Source organism: Dendrobates tinctorius, unplaced genomic scaffold, assembly GCF_039654945.1.
Source record: "Dendrobates tinctorius isolate UK_male_01 unplaced genomic scaffold, ASM3965494v1 ptg000172l, whole genome shotgun sequence".
Lineage (NCBI taxonomy): Eukaryota > Metazoa > Chordata > Amphibia > Anura > Dendrobatidae > Dendrobates > Dendrobates tinctorius.
In genome coordinates, this window is record NW_027361839.1 from 4,652,841 (window position 1) to 4,676,189 (window position 23,349).

Here is a 23,349-nt window from a genome sequence, read left to right on the forward strand (position 1 = left end):
TATGAGTTTGCAGCCAGGGGAAACCCAGAACAATAGAATCATACAAATTATGCAGCACTAAAAATTCACAATTTTCTTTGTGGTCTGCGGCAACTCGCATTATCACCTGGGTCCAAAACTGACGTTTATTCTCCGCCAAAGGAGTGGCATCAATACCCCTCAAAGGAATAGGCGTCCGCAGAGGCATCATGGACAAACCACAAAGTTTAGCAAAGTCCAAATTCATCAGATTCAAAGCTGCTCCTGAATCCACAAAAGCCTTAGTGGAAATCGTGGACAAGGAGCAGATCAGAGTAATTGCCAAAAGAAACTTAGGTTGTATACTGCCCACAGCAAATGTGTGTGCAAAACGTTTCTCTCCTTTAGGGCAGACAGAAGTAGTATGAGAGGCGTCTCCACAGAAAAAACACAGCTTATTACGCCTTCTAAACTCCTGATGTTGCGCCATAGACAACACCCCATCACATTGCATAGGTTCAGACATTTGTTCAAAAGGTGGCAGCGCCTCCCGTGTAGTTTTATGTTCACGTAAATGCCGATCAACTTGAATGGCTAATGACAGAGCCATCCAGACCAGAGGGAACAGGAAATCCCATTATAACATCTTTTACGGTCTCTAATAAACCTTTCCGAAAGAGGGCTGCCAATGCACTATCATTCCATGTAGTAAGGACCGCCCACTTTCGGAATTTTTGACAATATAATTCTGCAGGATCCTGACCCTGGTTTAATGCCAACAGGGTTCTCTCAGCTTGATCAACGGTATTAGGTTCATCATACAACAACCCCAAGGCTTGAAAAAATGCATCCACATTAGTCAGGATAGGATTTTCAGGTGTCAGAGAAAACGCCCAATCCTGGGGATCGCCGCGCAGCAAGGAGATGACAATTTTAACCTGCTGTGCAGAGCTCCCCGATGAGTTAGGCTTCAAGGCAAGAAATAATTTACAATTATTCTTAAAATTCAAAAATTTAGACCGATCCCCAGAAAACACATCAGGAGTAGGGTTTTTGGGTTCAACAGCATGTGATTGAGCGAGATAGGCAGAAATTCCCTGTACTTCAGCAGCGAGGTGCTCCACACGATCAGACAATTGCTTAATCTCCATTAAGGAAAAAATCCTCCTATGGCTGCAGAGAAAAAGAGGAAAAAATGCATATAAAAAAAAAAAAATTCTGACACTTTTTTTTTTTCCCCTTTTTTTTTCTTCCTGCTTTTGAGTACCCTAGAATCTGCGGTATGGCTGGTGATTCTGTTATGAATGGGTCACCGAGGAAAAAAAAACAACACAAGCTAAGTCTCAGAAAACTAGAGAGGTTGGTAACTATGCAGACTGCAGATCCCTGATTCTAACCTGATTCTAACTACGCAACTAGCAGCAGTCGTGGAACGTTCCTACGTTGGTCCTAGACGCCTCGTCACAACCGGAGAGCTAAATAAGCCTAAAGCAGGAAAAGAGGAAAACTAACTGCCCCAGAGCAGACCCCCAAAGGAAAGACAGCTCCCACATGTATTGACGGTGAATCAAGATGAAAACACATACAAAGGCAGGAAAATAGGGTGAGCAAACGATGGGGCCAAACTAACTAGAAAGGACAGGAAAGGAAAGACACTGTCTGCAATCTGCCAAACACCCTACCAAAAATAATGTCCAACACATCTGATAGCAAAATTAACCCTGAAGTCACTAGACTTCTCCCACTATATCAGCACTCTGAAATATTCTGAGACAGAGCAAAAAGAGGCCAATTTAATAAGGGACAAAAAAAAGCAAATTGGCAAATACAGATAAATAATAGTGGAAATTCAGCACAGCCCAGCCGGGCTGGCTGACCACATAAAAAATGAATTGACCAACAAGAGCAAGTGTGAACATTAGCAAAAACAAACTTAACTTGAGAAGACTGGAACAGAGCTGAGTCCAAGACCTGAGAAGCAGACTGAATCACCAGCACCCGGATAGGGCGTCAGCTGTCTTATATCCAGTCTGATACTCCAGAGATCCAATCGTTATCCTCCTCACCAGGTGGCAGATCACTACCAATTAAACCAACCTCACTACCTCCTGTCACCACCAGAGGGAGAACGGAAGGAGAACTCTCAACTGGTGGAGCAGAAAATGAGCTCATAACACTCTCCTGTGCTAAAGGCAGTAGATAGCAGTCGGCCGTTCTTAGTACAGACCAACGCCAGCGAGCTTGGCCTTGGTGCTGTGCTCAGCCAGGTCAACTCGGGGAACCAAGAGCACCCCGTGTTTTACCTGAGACGGAAGCTTTTGCTGAGGGAAGTGGCATATTCCACCATAGAGGAGTGCCTGGCCATGGCTTGGGCCCTGCAACGTTTGTAGCCCTACCTCTACAGACGCACCTTCATCATTGTGAACGACCACAACCCCCTGAGCTGGCTGCACACCGTGTTTGGTACCAATGGAAGGTTGCTACACTGGAGCCTTGCCCTCCAGCATTACGACTTTACCATTAAACACAAAAAGGGCAGCAAGCATGGCAATGCTGATAGCTTATCCTGGCAGGGCGAGTCCACAGAGGTGCGCCTGGAGGAGCACCAAGAGGTACTCTGTAGTGCAGTCCAAAAAAAAGGGGAGGTTTCAGGAAAATATGAATTATCGTGTAAATAACCGAAGCATCCATCCAAAGCTGCCGCTGCATCTCATTGGTTTGTGAGTGACATGCTGCTCCACCCTCATTAGGTTTTTGCAGTGTAACAGTGATCTTCTCACGCTGCGTTTACCCCCACGCAGCTTCCTGCCCCATTCCCTCTTTCTCCCTGATGGAATGTCCCCTTGCCCGTCCCTTCAGGTAAACGAGCTTTGTGTAATGTGAGATCATGGTTTACCGGGCTCACGCAGGAAGTAACTGGCAGGAAGTAAAGTTTTCCAGCCACATGTTCCTTTGTTTATTTCAGGTTGAATTTAATAACACACAATAAGTCTAGAGACAGGAAACCTATATTTTCGGGATCGGCATAATTAAAGCTGCACGCAGCAGCGTTTTGTGACTTCCGCATCCACCAGAAACCGAGAAAAGGGTATATGCCTCCCAGTAATACATAGACATATGATGTTTGGTATCTAAAGAAAGATAAATTTGTAAGCATATGATGCCCCTGTTGTCACTCTGCGAGCTCCCAAATGGATTAAAAGAAGATCTCACTCCTTTTAGAAATAGCCATGGTCACTGAGCTTCCACGTACGCAAAACAGGGGTAGCTCTTTTGTCTACAAGAACGGCGTGCTGACGTCAGGTGGTGCTGTGTCACTGCAGTTACATTAGGCCAGCGTAAACAGTTTATCTCCATAGAAAACAGAGAATATTGGAATTTCTATACATCCGATATTAATGAGACATACATTTTGAGCACTGGGCTATCTAGGCAAAAATACACATATTTTCTCGTTACTATAACCCCCCCAAAAGGCCCCAAATCCTTACAGGCCATAGAACCGCCAGCAGCTAGGCCATATTTGGTCTCTAGGCCTAAATAAAATCCTGATACAAAAGACGACATCACTCTCAAACTTCTGCGGTTGTTGTATGAGGAGTTATTGCATAAGTTGGGCTTTCCTTTAACCATGGCCCATGTGAGGTCATCACAGGGGGGGTGTGGGACTCAGGGTCTGATAAAAGATCAAGCTCAATTATGATCTGGGTTCCTGTAGAGAGATACATACTGTGTATGCAGGGACCCCGTTTATTGATGGCCTCAAGCGAAGCGCTCTCCTTCAGCTAAACTGAATTGTCTCTTGGATCGCTGTAGTAGGTTCTCCTGTTAATCCCTTTTATTTTCTGAACTGTTTATGCTGTATTGTTTTGTCCCCCTTGTAAAAGATTTTGTCTATTTTTCATGAACACTGTCTCTCTTATGAATTAAATATGAAATGTAATAGTTCCTTTTATAACCGCGCCTCGTAGCCTTAAGCCACCGTAATCGGTGTCCAATCGGTCAAAGTGGATTGGTGGTGGCAGAGAGTAGTCTGAGGCTATCGTGGAGTTAGCCGCGACTGTACAGGGTTATGTACACATTTTCCGTGTGTTGGCTCCAGAGGTGTATATACCATATACTCACCGTTAGTTTTCCGATAACTGGCCTAGTGGTACGACCAGCCTGCGGCCTTCTCCATTGATCATCGGCGAATTGTGTAATTGTCTGGATGATAGGGGGCAGCAGGGGCAGCAGAGAATGGTTCACTCCAAAGATCACAGCGGGTGGTACCCGTGACCTTCCCGGCCTGTGATATTGTGAATTATGTGATTAAGACATTCTTGACAGATTATTCCCTGACAATCAGGATAATGCTGGTGGTGATGATCAGGATAGTGGTAGTTGTAATGCTTGGGATAGTGGTGATGGTGATGATCAGGATAATGGAGGTTGTGATGATGGGTATAGTGGTGGTTATTATGATCAGGATAGTGGTGGTTGTGAAGATCAAGATGTAGTGGTGGTGATGATCGGCATAATGGTGGTTGTGGTGCTCGAGAGAGTGGTGGTTGTTATGATCAGGATAGTGGTGGTTGTGATCGAGATAGTAGTGCTGCTGATGATCGGTATAGTGGTGATTGCGATGATCAAGATAGCGGTGGTTGTGATGATCAGGATAGTGGTGGTTGTGATGGTTGGGATAATGGTGGTGATGATCGAGATAGTGGTGGGGATGATCAGGATGCTGGTAGTGGTAATGATCAGGATAGTGTTGATTGTGATGATCAGGATAGTGGTTACTGTGACGATCAGGATAGTAGTGGTAGTGATGGTTGGGATAGTGGTAGTGGTGATGCTCGAGATAGTGGTAGTTGTGATGATCAGGATAGTGGTGGTTGTGATGATCATGATAGTGGTCACGGTGGTTGTGATGGTCGGGATAGTGGTGGGGATGATCAGGATAGTGATAGTGGTAATGATCAGGATAGTGATGGTTGTGATGATTGAGATAGTGCTGGTTGGGATGATCGCAATAGTACAGGAGATGATGATTGGGACAGTGATGGTTATGATGATCAGAATAGTGATGGTTGTGATGATCGGGATAGTGATGATGATGCTTGATATAACGCTGGTTGTGATGATCAAAATAGTACTGGTGATGATGATCGGGACAGTGGTGATGATTGGGATAGTGGTGATGTTCAGGATAGTGATGGTTGTGATAATCGGGATATTGGTGGTGATAATTATCGAGATAGCAGTGATGATGAATGGGATAGTGCTGGTTGTGATGATCGGAATAGTGGTGGTGATCATCATGACAATGGTGGTAGTGATGATCAGGATAGTGATGGTTGTGATGATCGGAATAATGGTGGTGATGATGATCGAGATAGTGGTGAAGATGATCGAGATAGTGGTTGTGATAATCGGCATAGTGCTGGTTGTGATGATCGGCATAGTGCTGGTTGTGATGATCGGAATAGCGGTGGTTATGATGAACGGGATAGTGGTGGTGATGATTATCAGGATAGTGGTGGTAGTGATGATCTGGACAGTGATGTTGTGATGACCGGGATAGTGGTGGTGGTGATAGTCGACATAGTGGTGGTTGGTATGATCGGGATGGTGGTGATCCGATGATCGGTAGAGTGATGATGGTGATGATCGGAAAAGTGGTGGTGATGATCGAGGTAGTGGTGATCATGATTGGAAATGTGGTGCTTGTGATGATCAGGACAGAGATGAAGATGACTGGGATAGTGGTGGTGATTATTGGGACAGTACTGGTGGTGATGATCAGGACGGTGGTGATGATCGGGATAGTGATGGTGGTGATGATCGAGACAGTGGTGGTGATGATTGATTGGGACAGTGGTGGTGATAAAGGGATATTGGTGTCTCTGATGATCACGACAGTGGTGGTGATGATGATTCAAATAGTGGTGGTGCTGATCGGAACAGTATTGGTGGTGATGATCAGGATAGTGATGGTTGTGAGGATCAGGACAGTGATGATGGTGATGACCAGAATAGTGAAGGTTGTGATGATCGGGATACTGGTGGTGATGATTGGAATTGTGGTTATGATGATCAGGATAGTGGATGATGATTGGGATAGTGCTGATTGTGATTATCAGAATAGTGGTGGTGATGATGATCAAGATAGTGATTGTGATGATCGGTATAGTGCTGGTTGTGATCATCAGAATAGTGGTGGTGATGATCAGGCTAGTGGTGCTAGTGATGATCTGGATAGTGATGATGTGATGATCGGGATGGTGGTAGTAGTGATCCGTCTAGTCGTGTTCTGGATGATCAGCATAGTGGTGGTGGTGATGATACGTATAGTGGTGGTGAAGATTGGAAAAGTGGTGGTGATGATCAAGATAGTGGTGATCATGATCGGAAAAGTGGTGGTTGTGATGATCAGGACAGTGATGATGATTGGGATAGTGATGGTGATGATTATCAGTTCAGTACTGGTGATGATCAGGATGGTGGTGATGATCAAGATAGTGCTGGTGGTGATGATTGGGATAGTGGTGATGATGATCAAGACAGTGGTGGTGATGATCGGGATAGTGGTGGTGCGGATGCTCAGGATACTGATGGTTGTGATGATCAGGACAGTGGTGGTGATGATCAGGATTGTGGTTGTGATGATCAGGATAGTGATGGTTGTGATGATCTGGATAGCGGTGATGATGATCAAGGTAGTGGTGATGGGGATCGGGATAGTGGTGGTTGTGATGATTGGGATATTGGTGGTGATCAAGATTGGGACAGTGGTGATGATGATGATCGGGATGATGATGATGTTCAGGATAGTAATAGCGATGCTGATCCAAATAGTAGTCATGATAATCGGGATAGTTCTGGTGATGATCGGGATAGTAGTGGCGATGATCAGAATGATTAGAATAGTGGTGGTGATGATGATCCAGGTGTTGAATATGTTCAGGATAGTTATGGTGATAAAGATAGGGATATTGGTGGTGATGATAAGGATAGCTATGTTGATAATGATCGGGAGCTTAGTGATTATGATTGTGTGTGGCAGCACGATGGCACAGTGGTTAGCATTGCAACGCTGGAGTCCTGGGTTCAAATCCCACCAAGGACACCATCTACAAGGAGTTTGTATGTTCTCCCCGTGTTTGCGTGGGTTTCCTCTGGGTTTTCTGGTTTCCTCCCACGTTCCAAGGACATACTGATAGGGAATTTAGATTGTGAGCCCCATCGGGGACAGTGATGATAATGTGTGCAAAAACTGTAAAGCGCTGTGGACTATGTTGGTGCTATATAAATAGAGAGATTATCATTATTATTTTTCCATTGATGGTAATTCTGGATTAAAGATGATGATTGCTTTTATAATTTAATCATATATTTATTATAAGTATTGTGATAAAACACTCCGGGATCGCCTTTGCTGGGGTCAAAGGTCACGTGACACCAGGTTCCGTTACGATGTCATGTTTCATTAGCGTAGTCTGCCCGGGTTTTTCTGAGAAAAACTTTTGGTTGTGAAGTAGAAACTGCTTGACCTCAGTCTTTTGCCGCTCCGAGATAGTCTCTGCAACCCGTACCTCCGGTACGGTATGTGAGCAGACGGGACGGGCCAGCTCCGCTGACAAGGCAGACCGATCTTTCCAGGGTTTTATCAGATTTACATGATAAATCTGTTCAGGTTTCCGTTTACCTGCCTGGCATACTTTGTAGTTCACTTCACCAACTCTTTCCTTAATCTCAGAGGCGCCCTGCCACTTTGCCAGGAACTTACTGTCCACCGTGGGGACCAGGATCAACACCCTATCTCCGGGTGCAAACGTGCGGATCTTGGCGCCCCTATAATAGATTCTTTTTTGGGCTCCTTGAGCCTGTATCATGTGTTCTTTGACGATAGGCATAACAGCCGCAATACTGTCCTGCATTTGTGTAACGTGATCTATCACCGTTTTAAACGGAGTGACCTGACCCTCCAAGGTTTCTTTTGCAACGTCTAACAGTCCGTGAGGACGTCGGGCGTACAATAACTCGAAAGGCGAGAATCCCGTGGAAGACTGGGGTACTTCCCTGATGGCAAAAAGCAAATACGGAAGTAAATAGTCCCAGTTCTTCCCATCCTTGTCTATCACCTTTCTCAGCATCTGCTTCAGAGTTTTATTGAACCGTTCGACCAACCCGTCTGTTTGAGGGTGATACACGGATGTGCATAACGGTTCGATTTGTAACAATCGGCAGAGCTCCTTCATTACCCTGGACATAAAGGGGGTCCCCTGGTCGGTGAGTATCTGTTTTGGTATACCGACCCGACTAAACACATGCACCAGTTCCTTGGCAATCGTCTTGGTGGCCGTGTTACGCAAAGGGATGGCCTCCGGGTAACGCGTGGCATAATCCAAGATGACCAGGATATGTTGGTGTCCACGTGCAGACCGCGGAAGGGGCCCAACTAAATCCATCCCAATCCTCTCAAACGGGACTTCAATAATAGGTAGGGGTACCAAAGGGCTACAGAACCGGGGCTTAGGTGCAGAGGCTTGGCAGTCAGGACAAGACTCACAATATACACGAATATCATGATGCATGCCTGGCCAAACAAAAGAGTGTAATATCCTTTCAGTGGTTTTCTGGACTCCCAGGTGACCTCCCATCACATGTCCGTGGGCCAGGTCCAGTACAGGGTTTTGGCACGACTAATAGTTGCACCGTGTCTTCCCCCTTTTTTTCTATCTGATAGAGTAAATCATTCTCCAGAACCATGTAAGGATATGCCAGCCTAGAGCCAGGTTCTACGGGTACCCCATTTATCACTTTTACATTTGTCCTAGCCTGAGAAAGGGTAGGATCCTTTATTTGCTCGCTTTGGAAGTCATCTTTCTGAACTTCTAAATCCGGCAAACGGGGAGGTGGACGGCTGTCGGCCTCCTCCTCTTCCCCGGTCTCCTCCGTATCACCCGCCATGACTGAAAACGGGAACTGCAGGTCATTTCCAGCAGACTCTTCCAGGGGTTCGGGACCCACACGCGCCCTGGGAGAATCATGTACACTATTACCCTGGGGTATCAACTGATTCTCCCACAATTGCCAGAAGTGGGGAAAATCCCGGCCCAGGATAACATCATGCAACAACGCCGGGACGAGTCCCACTTTATGTTGCACAGACCCATAGGAAGTAGTAATGCATATGACCGTGGTGAGGTACGAACAGGTGTCTCCATGCACACACGTTACAGAAAATTTGTCTGATGGTCCAGTCGGGGCTGACACCAGACTGGCCTTCACCAGAGTCACCACACTTCCCGAGTCTAACAATGCCACCACATTTTTTCCATCAACAGTTAAATCACACAAGTGTTTTTCCACATCCTTTTGACCAGCATTCACACTCACTACCTGTGCAACCATAGACATGCGGTTTTTAGAGTCTGTGACGTCGCACTGCATGGGTTCAGTAGTGACCGGACAGTTCGCAGCAATGTGTCCCATCTCTTGGCAGCGGAAACACCTAACGAGCCCCTTGCTTAGACCATAGTTCGCTACTCTCGGCCTCGCAGTGCGGGCAGTCCCATTTTCCTCCCCCACTGTCTTAGGGATTTTTCCTTCTCCCCTACTCCCTGGAACAGTCTTACCAGTTCCACGTGGAGATGATGAAGAACGAGGTGGGGTAGCGTCGTCTCGGAGTCCTTCCGCCATGGAGTAACGTTCAACCAGATCCACCAGTTGATCTGCCGTCGTAGGTAGAGTTGAGCGAAACGGGTCGAAAAAATTCAAAAGTCGCCGACTTTTGGCAAAGTCGGGTTTCATGAAACGAAACCCGACCCTAGGATGAGGTCGGCCACGAGGTCGGCGACTTACGCGCCAAAGTCGCGTTTCAAAAGTTTGTTTTGCGCTCTTTTTCAGCCAATCAGGATCCACGGACAATGTGGGCAACGTGATGACATAGGCACGGGTCACCACCATCTTTCAGAAGGGCATGCAAGTCATTGGCTTGCTTTGGTGGGCGTCACAGGGGGTATAAAAGGGCGTGCACGCCGACCGCCATCTTACTTCTGCCGATCTTAGTATAGGGAGAGGTTGCTGCTGATTCTGTAGGGAGAGCGTTAGGCAGGGAAGAAGATAAAAAAACTGCTTCTGCTGCTAGCGATTTGGCCTGCACAACACACCAGACACTGTGGTGTATCAGTGGTGTTGGTTGTTGGGCTGCCTTTTAAGGCTTCCTGACAGGCTGGCATTGCTGTTTACCCACTGCTCCGCAAACTGCTTTTTTAAAAGCAATCCCAATTTTTTTTTTTTGTCCTGCTGAGAAGAAAAAAAAACTGCTTCTGCTGCTAGCAATTTGGCCTGCACAACACACCAGTCACTGTGTGTGCAGTGCAAGGGGAGGCTATATAGTGGTGTATCAGTGGTGTTGGTTGTTGGGCTGCCTTCTAAGGCTTCCTGACAGGCTGGCATTGCTGTTTACCCACTGCTCCGCAAACTGATTTTTTAAAAGCAATCCAATCTCCCTTATCCTCTAGTCACTTTTGTCACAGCTGTGCCATCGAGCCTGTCACATAGCGCTCAGATATCAGTGGGCCTCACACAATCCAAAAGTGTCCACTGTCCACAAATGTGTGCAGAAATTAAAAATCTCCCTTATCCTCTAGTCACTTTTGTCACAGCTGTGCCATCGAGCCTGTCACATAGCGCTCAGATATCAGTGGGCCTCACACAATCCAAAAGTGTCCAGTGTCCAAAAGTGTGTGCAGATATTCAAAATCTCCCTTATCCTCTAGTCACTTTTGTCACAGCAGTGCATCGAGCCTGTCACATAGCGCTCAGATATCAGTGGGCCTCACACAATCCAAAAGTGTCCACTGTCCACAAGTGTGTGCAGAAATTCAAAATCTCCCTTATCCTCTAGTCACTTTTGTCACAGCAGTGCCATCGAGCCTGTCACATAGCGCTCAGATATCAGTGGGCCTCACACAATCCAAAAGTGTCCAGTGTCCAAAAGTGTGTGCAGATATTCAAAATCTCCCTTATCCTCTAGTCACTTTTGTCACAGCTGTGCCATCGAGCCTGTCACATAGCGCTCAGATATCAGTGGGCCTCACACAATCCAAAAGTGTCCAGTGTCCACAAGTGTGTGCAGAAATTCAAAATCTTCCTTATCCTCTAGTCACTTTTGTCACAGCTGTGCCATCGAGCCTGTCACATAGCGCTCAGATATCAGTGGGCCTCACACAATCCAAAAGTGTCCAGTGTCCAAAAGTGTGTGCAGATATTCAAAATCTTCCTTATCCTCTAGTCACTTTTGTCACAGCAGTGCCATCGAGCCTGTCACATAGCGCTCAGATATCAGTGGGCCTCACACAATCCAAAAGTGTCCAGTGTCCAAAAGTGTGTGCAGATATTCAAAATCTCCCTTATCCTCTAGTCACTTTTGTCACAGCAGTGCCATCGAGCCTGTCACATAGCGCTCAGATATCAGTGGGCCTCACACAATCCAAAAGTGTCCAGTGTCCAAAAGTGTGTGCAGATATTCAAAATCTCCCTTATCCTCTAGTCACTTTTGTCACAGCTGTGCCATCGAGCCTGTCACATAGCGCTCAGATATCAGTGGGCCTCACACAATCCAAATTTGTCCAGTGTCCAAAAGTGTGTGCAGATATTCAAAATCTCCCTTATCCTCTAGTCACTTTTGTCATAGCAGTGCCATCGAGCCTGTCACATAGCGCTCAGATATCAGTGGGCCTCACACAATCCAAAAGTGTCCAGTGTCCAAAAGTGTGTGCAGATATTCAAAATCTCCCTTATCCTCTAGTCACTTTTGTCACAGCAGTGCCATCGAGCCTGTCACATAGCGCTCAGATATCAGTGGGCCTCACACAATCCAAAAGTGTCCAGTGTCCAAAAGTGTGTGCAGAAATTCAAAATCTCCCCTGTCCTATAGACACCTTGTACCTTGTTTTACATTACTATATAGTTTGTTGGATTTTGTCTATATTTCTACCAAAAATGAGGAAGGCTGGTGGAAGAGGCCGTGGAATTGGGCGGGGGTTGGCAGCTGGTAATGATGGTGTTGGTGGTGGATCTGATGGTAGTGGCAAGAGCAAAATAGGACCGAATGCAGGAGGTGCTGACCCTGCATCATCGTCTGGCTACATAAGGCCTCGAACGCTTAGTTTTCTAGGAGTTGGCAAACCGCTTTTAAAGCCAGAGCATCAGGAAAAAGTTTTGTCTTACATTGCTGACTCAGCCTCCAGCTCTATCGCCTCCTCTTCTTCAGTTGTAAAAAGTAAAAGCACTGAGTCGTCATTGGAGGCTCATGTTCATGAACCACACCTTTCCTTGTGTCCTTCACCCCAACCAAGATTGAAGGATGACGCAGGCCATACTACTGATTACTCCATGGAGCTGTTTTCACATACCATGCCTGGATTATCAAGTCAAATGGTGAATTACCCAGGCCAAGATGAATCTGACATGGAGTGCACTGATGCACAGCCGCTGATGGATGATTCTGCTGGTACATTCACTCAGAGCACTACATTGTCCTCGCAGTGTACAGAGCCAGATTCTGACCCTGATGAGACTCAGGTGCCCCTTCCCGCACACTATACCACCATACACGGTGACACAGAGGAAGGTGCACATGACATAGAAGAGGAGGTGATGGATGACCCAGTTGTTGACCCAGATTGGCATCCATTGGGGGAAGAGGGTGCTGCTTCCAATAGCTCAGATGAGGAGCATCCACAGCAGACATCGACATCGCAACAGCTGTTATCTGGCAGGCCCGGAGCACTCCAAAGACAGGTTCCAAACATCAAAAGAGTTGCTGGACAGCTTGTCCAGAGGGTCAAAAGATCACAGCGTGCTAGGCCGCAAAATGTCTGCCAAAGTAGGAAGAGTGCAGTGTGGCACTTTTTTGAACAAAATCCTCATGATCAGGCCAAGGTTATCTGTAAGAAGTGCGCAAAGACCTTTAGCCGAGGGAAAAATCTGAAAAATTTGAATACCAGTTGCATGCTTAGACATTTAACCAGCATGCACTTGCAAGCGTGGACACAACACCAAACCTCAAGTGCCACATGTGCAACTGATCACAACGAAGGTAGTCAGCAACGCTACATTGTTTCCCCCACTGTAAGCCCACCGGTTAGCACAGCAGCAAATGTTGAGGTGTCTTTGCAAGACCACAGCAGTCAGGGAATCCCACTGTTATATCAACGAAAGACTGATTCTAGGCCATCAGAAAGAACACCAACTCCATCACCATCATCAACCCTCTCTCAGTCCACCCTGTCCACCGCTACTTCCACCATATGCAGCTCTCAAGTCCAGCTCACCCTCCCAGACACTATGAGTAGGTCAAGAAAGTACTCAGTCTCTCATCCGCGTACACTGGGTTTGAACGCCCACATTGCCAAACTAATCTCGTTTGAGATGATGCCCTTTCGGTTGGTGGAAAGCACAGCTTTCCGCGAACTCATGGCCTATTCCGTACAACGCTATGACCTACCCAGTCGCCACTTCTTCTCTCGCAAAGCCATCCCAGCCCTCCACCATCATGTGAAAGACCGCATTGTCCATGCACTCAAGCAGTCAGTGAGCGGAAAGGTGCACCTCACAACTGATGCATGGTCCAGTCGGCATGGCCAGGGCCGTTACGTGTCCATCACTGCGCACTGGGTTAATGTGGTGGATGCAGGGTCCACAGGGGACAGCGGTGGTGGGACAGTGCTGCCTAGCCCACGGTATAGGAAACAGTTGGCTGTAGGCGTTCGACCCTCCTCCTCCTCCTCCTCCTCCAGAAGCGAAAGCTCGTCCACAGAGCGCAGTCGTACGAGCACTCCATCTGAAGCTGCCACTGTTGCACACGATGTGTCCCCCTATCGAGCAGCTAGTGGAAAGCGTCAGCAGGCTGTGTTGCAGATGATGTGTTTGGGCGACAGACACACCGCCGAGGTGCTGGCCGAGTACTTGAAGCGACAAACTGAGTCATGGCTGGGCAGTGTACATCTTGAGGCAGGCAAGGTAGTTAGTGATAACGGCCGTAATTTTGTGGCAGCCATAGCCCTTTCAAAACTCAGCCACATACCTTGCTTGGCTCACACCTTGAACCTGGTGGTGCAGTGCTTCCTCAAAAATTATCCGGAGTTAACAGCCCTGCTCCAGAAGGTGAGAAGACTGTGCGCGCACATCCGCCGGTCGCCTGTACACTCCGTTCGTATGCAGAAGCTGCAGCGATTGCTCCACCTTCCCAACCACCGCCTCATTATCGACATTGCAACAAGGTGGAACTCCACCCTGCACATGGTGGAGCAGCTGTGCGAGCAGAGGCAGGCCATAATGCATTTGTGGGAGGATACACGGCCAGGCACTTTGAGAGCAGACATGGAGTTGACAGGTGTGCAGTGGTCGAAGCTGAAAGACCTTTGTAAAGTCCTTCAGCGTTTTGAGAAATGCACACGGCTGGTAAGCGCAGACGACGCCATCCTAAGCATGAGCATCCCACTTATGCGTCTGCTCATGCAAACTTTGACGCACCTTAAGGAGCAGGCGTCTGCAGCCAATGTTGATGAGGAGGAAGAGGAGGAGGGAATCCTTGATGACATTCAGCCATTGTCTGCTCAGGGACCTCTCCTGGACGAGGTGGAGGAAGAAGAGGAGGAGGAGGATGATGATGGGGATGATTACTTAGGGGAGGAGGATGCATCTCGTGGGGCAAGTGAAAATGTTGGCGTGGCAAGGTCTGGTACAGGGTTTGTGCGTGACTGGAGGGATGTGGATTTGCCAGAAAGTGCTCCTCCACCCAGCACTCGCAGTGCATCATTGACACCGGGAACATTGGCCCACATGTCAGATTATGCCTTGCGGATCCTAAAAAGGGACCCCCGCATTGCCAAAATGATGAACGATGACGACTACTGGTTGGCCAGCATCCTGGATCCACGCTATAAAGGCAAATTACAAAACATCATGCCACAGGAGAACCTTGACCTAATATTGGCTAATAAACAAGCAACTCTGGTAAATCGGTTGCTTGAGGCATTCCCAGCACACAGCAGCGGTGATGGTTCTCACACGAGCCGTACGGGCCGGGGGCAGCTTGGCAGAGGTGTTCGTGGTACACACAGCAGAAGTGGCGTTGGAGACAGGGGTTTCATGACAATGTTGTGGACTGATTTTTCAAATACCGCTCACACAACTGGTAATACTGCATCGATGGAAAGTGACAGGAGACAGCAGTTGTCAACTATGGTTACAAACTACTTTTCCTCCCATATCGATGTTCTCCCACACAGGTCATTCCCCTTTGACTATTGGGCCGCTAAACTGGACACCTGGCCTGAATTGGCCCAATATGCCTTACAGGAGCTCGCTTGCCCAGCTGCAAGTGTGCTATCGGAAAGAGTCTTCAGTGCAGCTGGATCAATCCTGACAGAAAAAAGGACCCGTCTGTCAACCCAAAATGTGGATGATCTAACCTTCATTAAAATGAACCATGCATGGGTTTCCAAGGATTTTGTCCCACCTTCCCCTGATGACACATAGGGTGACAGAAAAATGGCTTGCTTTGGTCCACCTCTTCCTGGTACTTCACCTATTTCGCCTTTTGCATCAGCTGAATGTCCAACATCAACATATGCCACTTTCTAAAACTCCCTAACTGTGCTGCCTCCCCCCCCATGGCCGGGGTCACCACCTACCGCACGACACCGTGCGAGTGCCGTTGCCCTGGACAGGTGGGTAGGCCAACTCTTGGGCGCGGGCACTGGCACAGGGTCCCTCATAGTGCAATCAAGTGTCTCTGACGGTGGTGGTGCACACCCGCCGTCAGACACACCGCTGTACTATGAGGGGCCCAGTGCCAGTACCGACGCCCACGAGTGGGCCCCCCTTGCTTGGGCAGGGCCCCAGCATTTGCAATCTTTACCTCTCCCTGCTCCTCCGCTGTGTAATCTGGGCCGTCAAATCCATACTGTGCCTGACACCATCTGAGCCTGCCTCCTGAGACATATATTTTGAATGTGTACGCTATCCATACATGTTATCCGGGGATACGGTACCCTTTCTAACCTTTGTGCAATCACGTGCAATCCATACTGGGCCTAACACCGTCTGAGCCTGCCTCATGCTGTATAGACATATATTTTGAATGTGTACGCTATCCATACATGTTATCCAGGGATACGGTACCCTTTCTAACCTTTGTGCAATCACGTGCAATCCATACTGGGCCTAACACCGTCTGAGCCTGCCTCATGCTGTATAGACATACATTTTGAATGTGTACGCTATCCATACATGTTATCCGGGGATACGGTACCCTTTCTAACCTTTGTGCAATCACGTGCAATCCATACTGGGCCTAACACCGTCTGAGCCTGCCTCATGCTGTATAGACATATATTTTGAATGTGTACGCTATCCATACATGTTATCCAGGGATACGGTACCCTTTCTAACCTTTGTGCAATCACGTGCAATCCATACTGGGCCTAACACCGTCTGAGCCTGCCTCCTGAGACATATATTTTGAATGTGTACGCTATCCATACATGTTATCTGGGGATACGGTACCCTTTCTCACCTTTGTGCAATCACGTGTAATCCATACTGGGCGTGAGAACGGCTGGCGAGCTGTTAAGCAAGCTACAGCACCTGTCCAGACAAGTACAGGGATTCCCTAGCGAGGAGACTTATTTGATTGTTTTCAATGTTGGGACAGCAATTTTTGGGGAGCACTATACTCTGGAGAATGATAGATGGGGCCCACCATACACTGGAACATTCCAAAGGTGGACATCAGACACTGGAGCAGCATTTACAGGGCCCATTATACACTAGAGCATTAGAAATGGGGCCCATTATGTTTGGAGCATTATTTGGGCCCATAACACAGTGGAGCTTCATCCATGGGGACCAACATATACTGTAGCATTATGTGGAGCTCATCATATACTGTTTCAAACATTATATGGGACCAATGATTCTGTATGGAGAAATAGATGGGCCTCGTCATGAGATGTAAAAAGTGAGGTATTTTTCATTGGACTATACCGCTATTTCTCTGCCGTATCGGAGCATGATGAGTTGTGGTATGTGTTAAAGGGGCGCTCTTTCGCCCAGGGCACATGAAAACCTGGAGCCAGCCCTCCCCCCCACAGTTTGTAGCCAAATAACCCCCATTTTTCAGTGCGTAACTTGTAATATGAAGTTAAGGTTGACAAGCTTAAGAAAGAAGAATTGATGCTTTTGGCATTCAAATGGGCACTGTAGGTGTGTTTCCTGTCCTCCTCTCACTGCCGACTTTTATTCCCCATTGACTTACATTGGGTTTCGTGTTTCGGGACGACCCCGACTTTTCCCTATAATCGGACGATCTTGCTCGACCCGACTTTTGGAAAAGTCGGGTTTCACGAAACGAAACGCGACCCTAAAAAACCAAAAGTCGCTCAACTCTAGTCGTAGGATTTCCATGGCTTACCCACTTCCTCAGGGCTGGCGGCAGGGCTCTCAGGTATTTGTCCATGACGACTCTCTGGATTATCTCTGGCGCTGTCAACACCTCGGGTTGTAGCCACTTCTTCGTCACGTGGATCAGGTCGAACATCTGTGACCGCGGTGGTTTATCCGGCTGATAAGTCCATTGATGCACTCTCTGTGCATGGACAGCGGTCGTCACTCCCAGCCGGGCCAAGATCTCGGCTTTCAGTTTGTCAAAGTCCTGTGCGGCTTCAGGTTCTAAGTCATAATATGCCTTTTGAGCCTCACCGGAAAGAAACGGGGCAATCAGGCCAGCCCATTGTGTCTTCGGCCATTTTTCTCGCACCGCCGTCCTTTCAAACGTGGTCAGGTATGGCTCGACGTCATCTTCGGTCGTCATCTTCTGCCAGTACCGACTCACATGAATCACTCTCGACTCGGCTTCCAGGTTAACCTCAGGTAAGCTTGCCAGATGCTGCGCCACCTGCTGGAGAAGCGAACGATCCGTAGCTGTCATGTCCACCAACTCCTTCAGCTGGGCCATCATCACCCGATTAGCTTCTTGCTGGACGGCGGTGGACTGTACCAGCGCTTTCACCACGTCCTCCATGCTCATGCTTCTCACGTGATGCCCGCGTTCTCCACCACAATGTGATAAAACACTCCGGGATCGGCTTTGCTGGGGTCAAAGGTCACGTGCGTTCAGCATGAACCTCAGGTGCACAGCCGGGGTCCGGGTATAACTGACACTGGGTCAGGTTTATTAACGGTGAAAGCAATGCATAAAGAAAAAAAACATAAAACAAATCCTTGCCTGTCCGGCACTAACTAAACAAGGTACAACCTAACTACCAACTGGGGGCTTCTCCCGTCCAGCCAAACCACAGTTACAGTGGGCACTGCTTCCACTCACGTGTGTCTCTCACACAGACAGGCTCTCTGTGTCCCCAGGCTGAGACACTCACACAACCACCTGGCATCCTTTTATATCCGCCTCCATTATTCATTAGTCACCAGGTGGGATACTGACCAGACTAGGCCACATAGGAAAGGAATCTGGGCGAGATATACCTGCCCTCATCCACTGTTCCCACATGATTCTCACAGTATTATAAAACTGCCAGATACCATGATGGGAATAACAACTAGGGTGAGGGTTATGATAATGACTATGAAAGGTATAGCAATGCTTAATGAGCGTGAAAATAATTAGCATGATGATGAGGCTGATGAGCATTGTGATGCTGAGGGTGATGAGTGTAGTGATGATGAGGGTGATGATTGTTGTTATGATGAGGGTGATGAGTGTTGTGATGATGGGGTGATGAGTGTTGTGATGATGGGGTGATGAGTGTTGTGATGATGGGGATGATGAGTGTAGTGATGATGGGGATGATGAGTGTTGTGATGATGGGGTGATGAGTGTTGTGATGATGGGGTGATGAGTGTAGTGATGATGGGGTGATGAGTGTAGTGATGATGAGGGTGATGAGTGTAGTGATGATGAGGGTGATGAGTGTAGTGATGATGAGGGTGATGAGTGTTGTGATGATGAGGGTGATGGGTGTTGTGATGATGGGGTGATGAGTATTGTGATGATGAGGGTAATGAATGTTGTGATGATGGGGTGATGAGTGTTGTGATGATGGGGTGAAGAGTGTTGTGATGATGGGGTGATGAGTATTGTGATGATGACGGTAAAGAGTGTTGTGATGATGGGGTGATGAGTATTGTGATGATGAGGGTAATGAGTGTTGTGATGATGGGGTGATGAGTGTTGTGATTATGAGGGTGATGAGTGTTGTGATTATGAGGGTGATGAGTGTTGTGATGATGGGGTGATGAGTGTTGTGATGATGGGATGATGAGTGTTGTGACGATGGGGTGATGAGTATTGTGATGATGACGGTAAAGAGTGTTGTGATGATGGGGTGATGAGTATTGTGATGATGAGGGTGATGAGTGTTGTGATTATGAGGGTGATGAGTGTTGTGATGATGGGGTGATGAGTGTTGTGATGATGGGGTGATGAGTGTTGTGATTATGAGGGTGATGAGTGTTGTGATGATGGGGTGATGAGTGTTGTGATGATGGGGTGATGAGTGTTGTGATGATGGGGTGATGAGTGTTGTGATTATGAGGGTGATGAGTGTTGTGATGATGGGGTGATGAGTGTTGTGATGATGAGGGTAAAGAGTGTTGTGATGATGGGCTGATGAGTGTTGTGATTATGAGGGTGATGAGTGTTGTGATGATGAGGGTGATGAGTGTTGTGATGATGGGGTGATGAGTGTTGTGATGATGGGGTGATGAGTGTTGTGATGATGGGGTGATGAGTGTTGTGATTATGAGGGTGATGAGTGTTGTGATGATGGGGTGATGAGTGTTGTGATGATGGGGTAATGAGTGTTGTGATGATGGGGTGATGAGTGTTGTGATTATGAGGGTGATGAGTGTTGTGATGATGGGGTGATGAGTGTTGTGATGATGAGGGTAAAGAGTGTTGTGATGATGGGCTGATGAGTGTTGTGATTATGAGGGTGATGAGTGTTGTGATGATGGGGTGATGAGTGTTGTGATGATGGGGTGATGAGTGTTGTGATGATGGGGTGATGAGTATTGTGATGATGAGGGTAAAGAGTGTTGTGATGATGGGGTGATGAGTATTGTGATGATGAGGGTAATGAGGGTTGTGATGATGGGGTGATGAGTGTTGTGATGATGAAGGTAATGAGTGTTGTGATTATGAGGGTGATGAGTGTTGTGATGATGGGGTGATGAGTGTTGTGATGATGGGGTGGTGATTGTAGTGATGATGAGAGTGATAAGTGTTGTGATGAAGACGGTGATGAGTGTTGTGATGATGGGGTGATGAGTATTGTGATGACGGAGTGATGAGTATTGTGATGATGGGGTGATGAGTGTTGTGATGATGGGGTGATGAGTGTTGTGATGATGGGGTGATGAGTGTTGTGATGATGGGGTGGTGAGTGTTGTGATGATGGGGTGATGAGTGTTGTGATTATGAGGGTGATGAGTGTTGTGATGATGGGGTGATGAGTGTTGTGATGATGGGGTGGTGATTGTAGTGATGATGAGAGTGATAAGTGTTGTGATGAAGACGGTGATGAGTGTTGTGATGATGGGGTGATGAGTATTGTGATGACGGAGTGATGAGTATTGTGATGATGGGGTAATGAGTGTTGTGATGATGGGGTGATGAGTGTTGTGATGATGGGGTGATGAGTGTTGTGATGATGGGGTGGTGAGTGTTGTGATGATGGGGTGGTGATTGTAGTGATGATGAGAGTGATAAGTGTTGTGATGAAGACGGTGATGAGTGTTGTGATGATGGGGTGATGAGTATTGTGATGACGGAGTGATGAGTATTGTGATGATGAGGGTAATGAGTGTTGTGATGATGGGGTGATGAGTGTTGTGATGATGGGTGATGAGTGTAGTGATGATGAGGGTGATGAGTGCTGTGATGATGGGGTGATGAGTGTTGTGATGATGGGGTGATGAGTGTTGTGATGATGGGGTGGTGAGTGTTGTGATGATGGGGTGGTGATTGTAGTGATGATGAGAGTGATAAGTGTTGTGATGAAGACGGTGATGAGTGTTGTGATGATGGGGTGATGAGTATTGTGATGACGGAGTGATGAGTATTGTGATGATGAGGGTAATGAGTGTTGTGATGATGGGGTGATGAGTGTTGTGATGATGAGGGTAATTAGTGTTGTGATGATGGGGTGATGAGTGTTGTGATGATGGGGTGATGAGTGTTGTCATGATGAGGGTAATGAGTGTTGTGATGATGGGGTGATGAGTGTTGTGATGATGAGGGTGATGAGTGTTGTGATGATGGGGTGATGAGTGTTGTGATGATGGGGTGATGAGTGTTGTGATGATGGGGTGGTGATTGTAGTGATGATGAGGGTGATAAGTGTTGTGATGAAGACGGTGATGAGTGTTGTGATGATGGGGGTCATCCTTTCTTCTGATTCTTCTCTCCGGTGTGGTTTCGCTGCTCCTGGACATCAGACGGTTATGAGTTTCTCCAGATTCTGAAGGAAGTTGCCAAAGAGAACACAGAGAATCCGGACCTGAGCATTGTGTGGATCGACCCGGATGAATTCCCTCTGGTGACGTTACTCTCTATTACTCTACACTACCTGATATGAGTTTGTGATATCGTTGTGCAGTGACGGATGCCTCCTCCAGAGACAAATCATCAGGTGAAGGACGTAATATCCTTCAGATCCTTTTACCTCTAATAACCCAGTGGCAGGCAGGGGTTGTGCACACAACACCTATTTCAGGGGGGCTCCACCTGGAGAGCACCCGAAAAAGCAACGCAAAAAAATTATCATAGGGCACAGCAATGTGAGGACGAGTGTGCACGTGTGCCGTCATGTGTCACTTCAGCGGTGGAAACCTTCAAGTGGTTAAAAGAAGTAACTTGTTCGCTCTTCGGGGCGTTTTGTTTGGAAGCCTCCCTCTCTGTATGCCAGAAAGTAAAAGGCAAAGATGTCGACGGCTAAGCTGCCAGAGAAATGGCCAAGACAATGACAGCACGGGTGCTTCAGGAAGACAGTCGCTCCATCTCAACCCCTTAACGTCCTACGACATAAATATCTGCCCTGAAATGTGTCAGGGAGCGGGCTCAGGAGCTGCACCCGCTGGCTACTTTACATATCTGGCCTTGGCCTCTAATTAACTTCTTAATTGCACCAACCAATTGTTGACAGCGGCATCAAGGGCAGCGATCTGTCGCGGACGCTTGTTCCTGAGTCCAGCGGCCCCCTGTGACACATACCCCTCTACACATTCAACAATAAAAAATACACAAAAAATAAAAAAATCAACATGTTCAGAAAAGCCCAGTCTAACCAAATCTAAAATTGATTCCCATATTCCGATCTCTAAAAACTAAAGAGAAAATCAAAACGTCAGGAGTGCAGGTTTCTGGTTGCTACAACGCCACAAAACAAGGCAATAAGAAGCGGTGAGAGCATCGTATCTACCCCACAATGGTGGCAATAAAAACCCTAGGTCACCACGCAGGAAACAAGCCCTCCTCCAATCCAATCTGTCCTCTCAGCTTCCACTGTCCACTCCACACAACTATGTTCACTTTTCCAAGCTCCTTTGTCTTCTCCAGACTTCTCCATCTTCATTGATACTCATCTGTGTTCTCTTCCAGGCTCATGTATCCCTCTCCACATTCCAGTTTCATCCTCTAGGCTCTATGTCCTCTACTTCAGATTCCTTTTGCCCTCTCCAAATTTTTTGCCCCCCTCCTCCTGTTACTTTATTTATACTACTCTGTCCCTTCCGTCAGACTCTTCCGTTTCCTCCAGGCTCCTTTGTCCTTCAGATCTTGCCCTTTCCAAAAAAAGACCTCTGCCTCTCTAGATTCCTCTGTCTTCCTGATACCTCGGTCTTCTTCCACACTCCTCTTTTCTCCTTCAGATGCTTCTCTCCCTGGCCACATTCCTGTCTTTTGTAAACTTCTCTTTAATCCTTTAAACTCTTCTGTTTATTTCAGACTTCTCAATGCTCTGTCATCTTCAGACTTTTCTGTTTCTTTTTGTTCTGTTTCTTCTGTTTCTTCCTCCACATTATTCTTCCACCACTCCTTCCCAAGAATCCACTGTCCTTTGCAGATATTTCTGTCATCCCCTAGACTTCTCTGCGCCCTCTACTAGACCGTTACATATCCTTCATACATATCTGTCCCTATAGACTACTTTATCTCCTCCAGACTCCTCTGTCATCCCCAGACTCCCGTCTCCTCCAGTCTTCTCTATTGCCTCCCATCAAACCCTTTTCTCGCTTTGAGAAATACATATCCACCTCATCTTGAACTCACTGTTGCCTCATCTGAACTTCAATGTCTCTTCCAGGGCCGCCATC

General features: G+C 47.3%; 1 protein-coding gene across 1 annotated transcript in view; it reads left to right on the forward strand.

Moving 5' to 3' along the window:
* Positions 1-23,349, forward strand: part of CASQ2 (calsequestrin 2) — a 126,230-nt gene that overhangs the window by 82,626 nt on the left and 20,255 nt on the right. Inside the window, exon 9 of the mRNA XM_073551056.1 lies at positions 21,475-21,575. Coding sequence (XP_073407157.1) covers positions 21,475-21,575 — 101 coding nt within the window. The remainder of the gene's footprint in view (positions 1-21,474; positions 21,576-23,349) is intronic.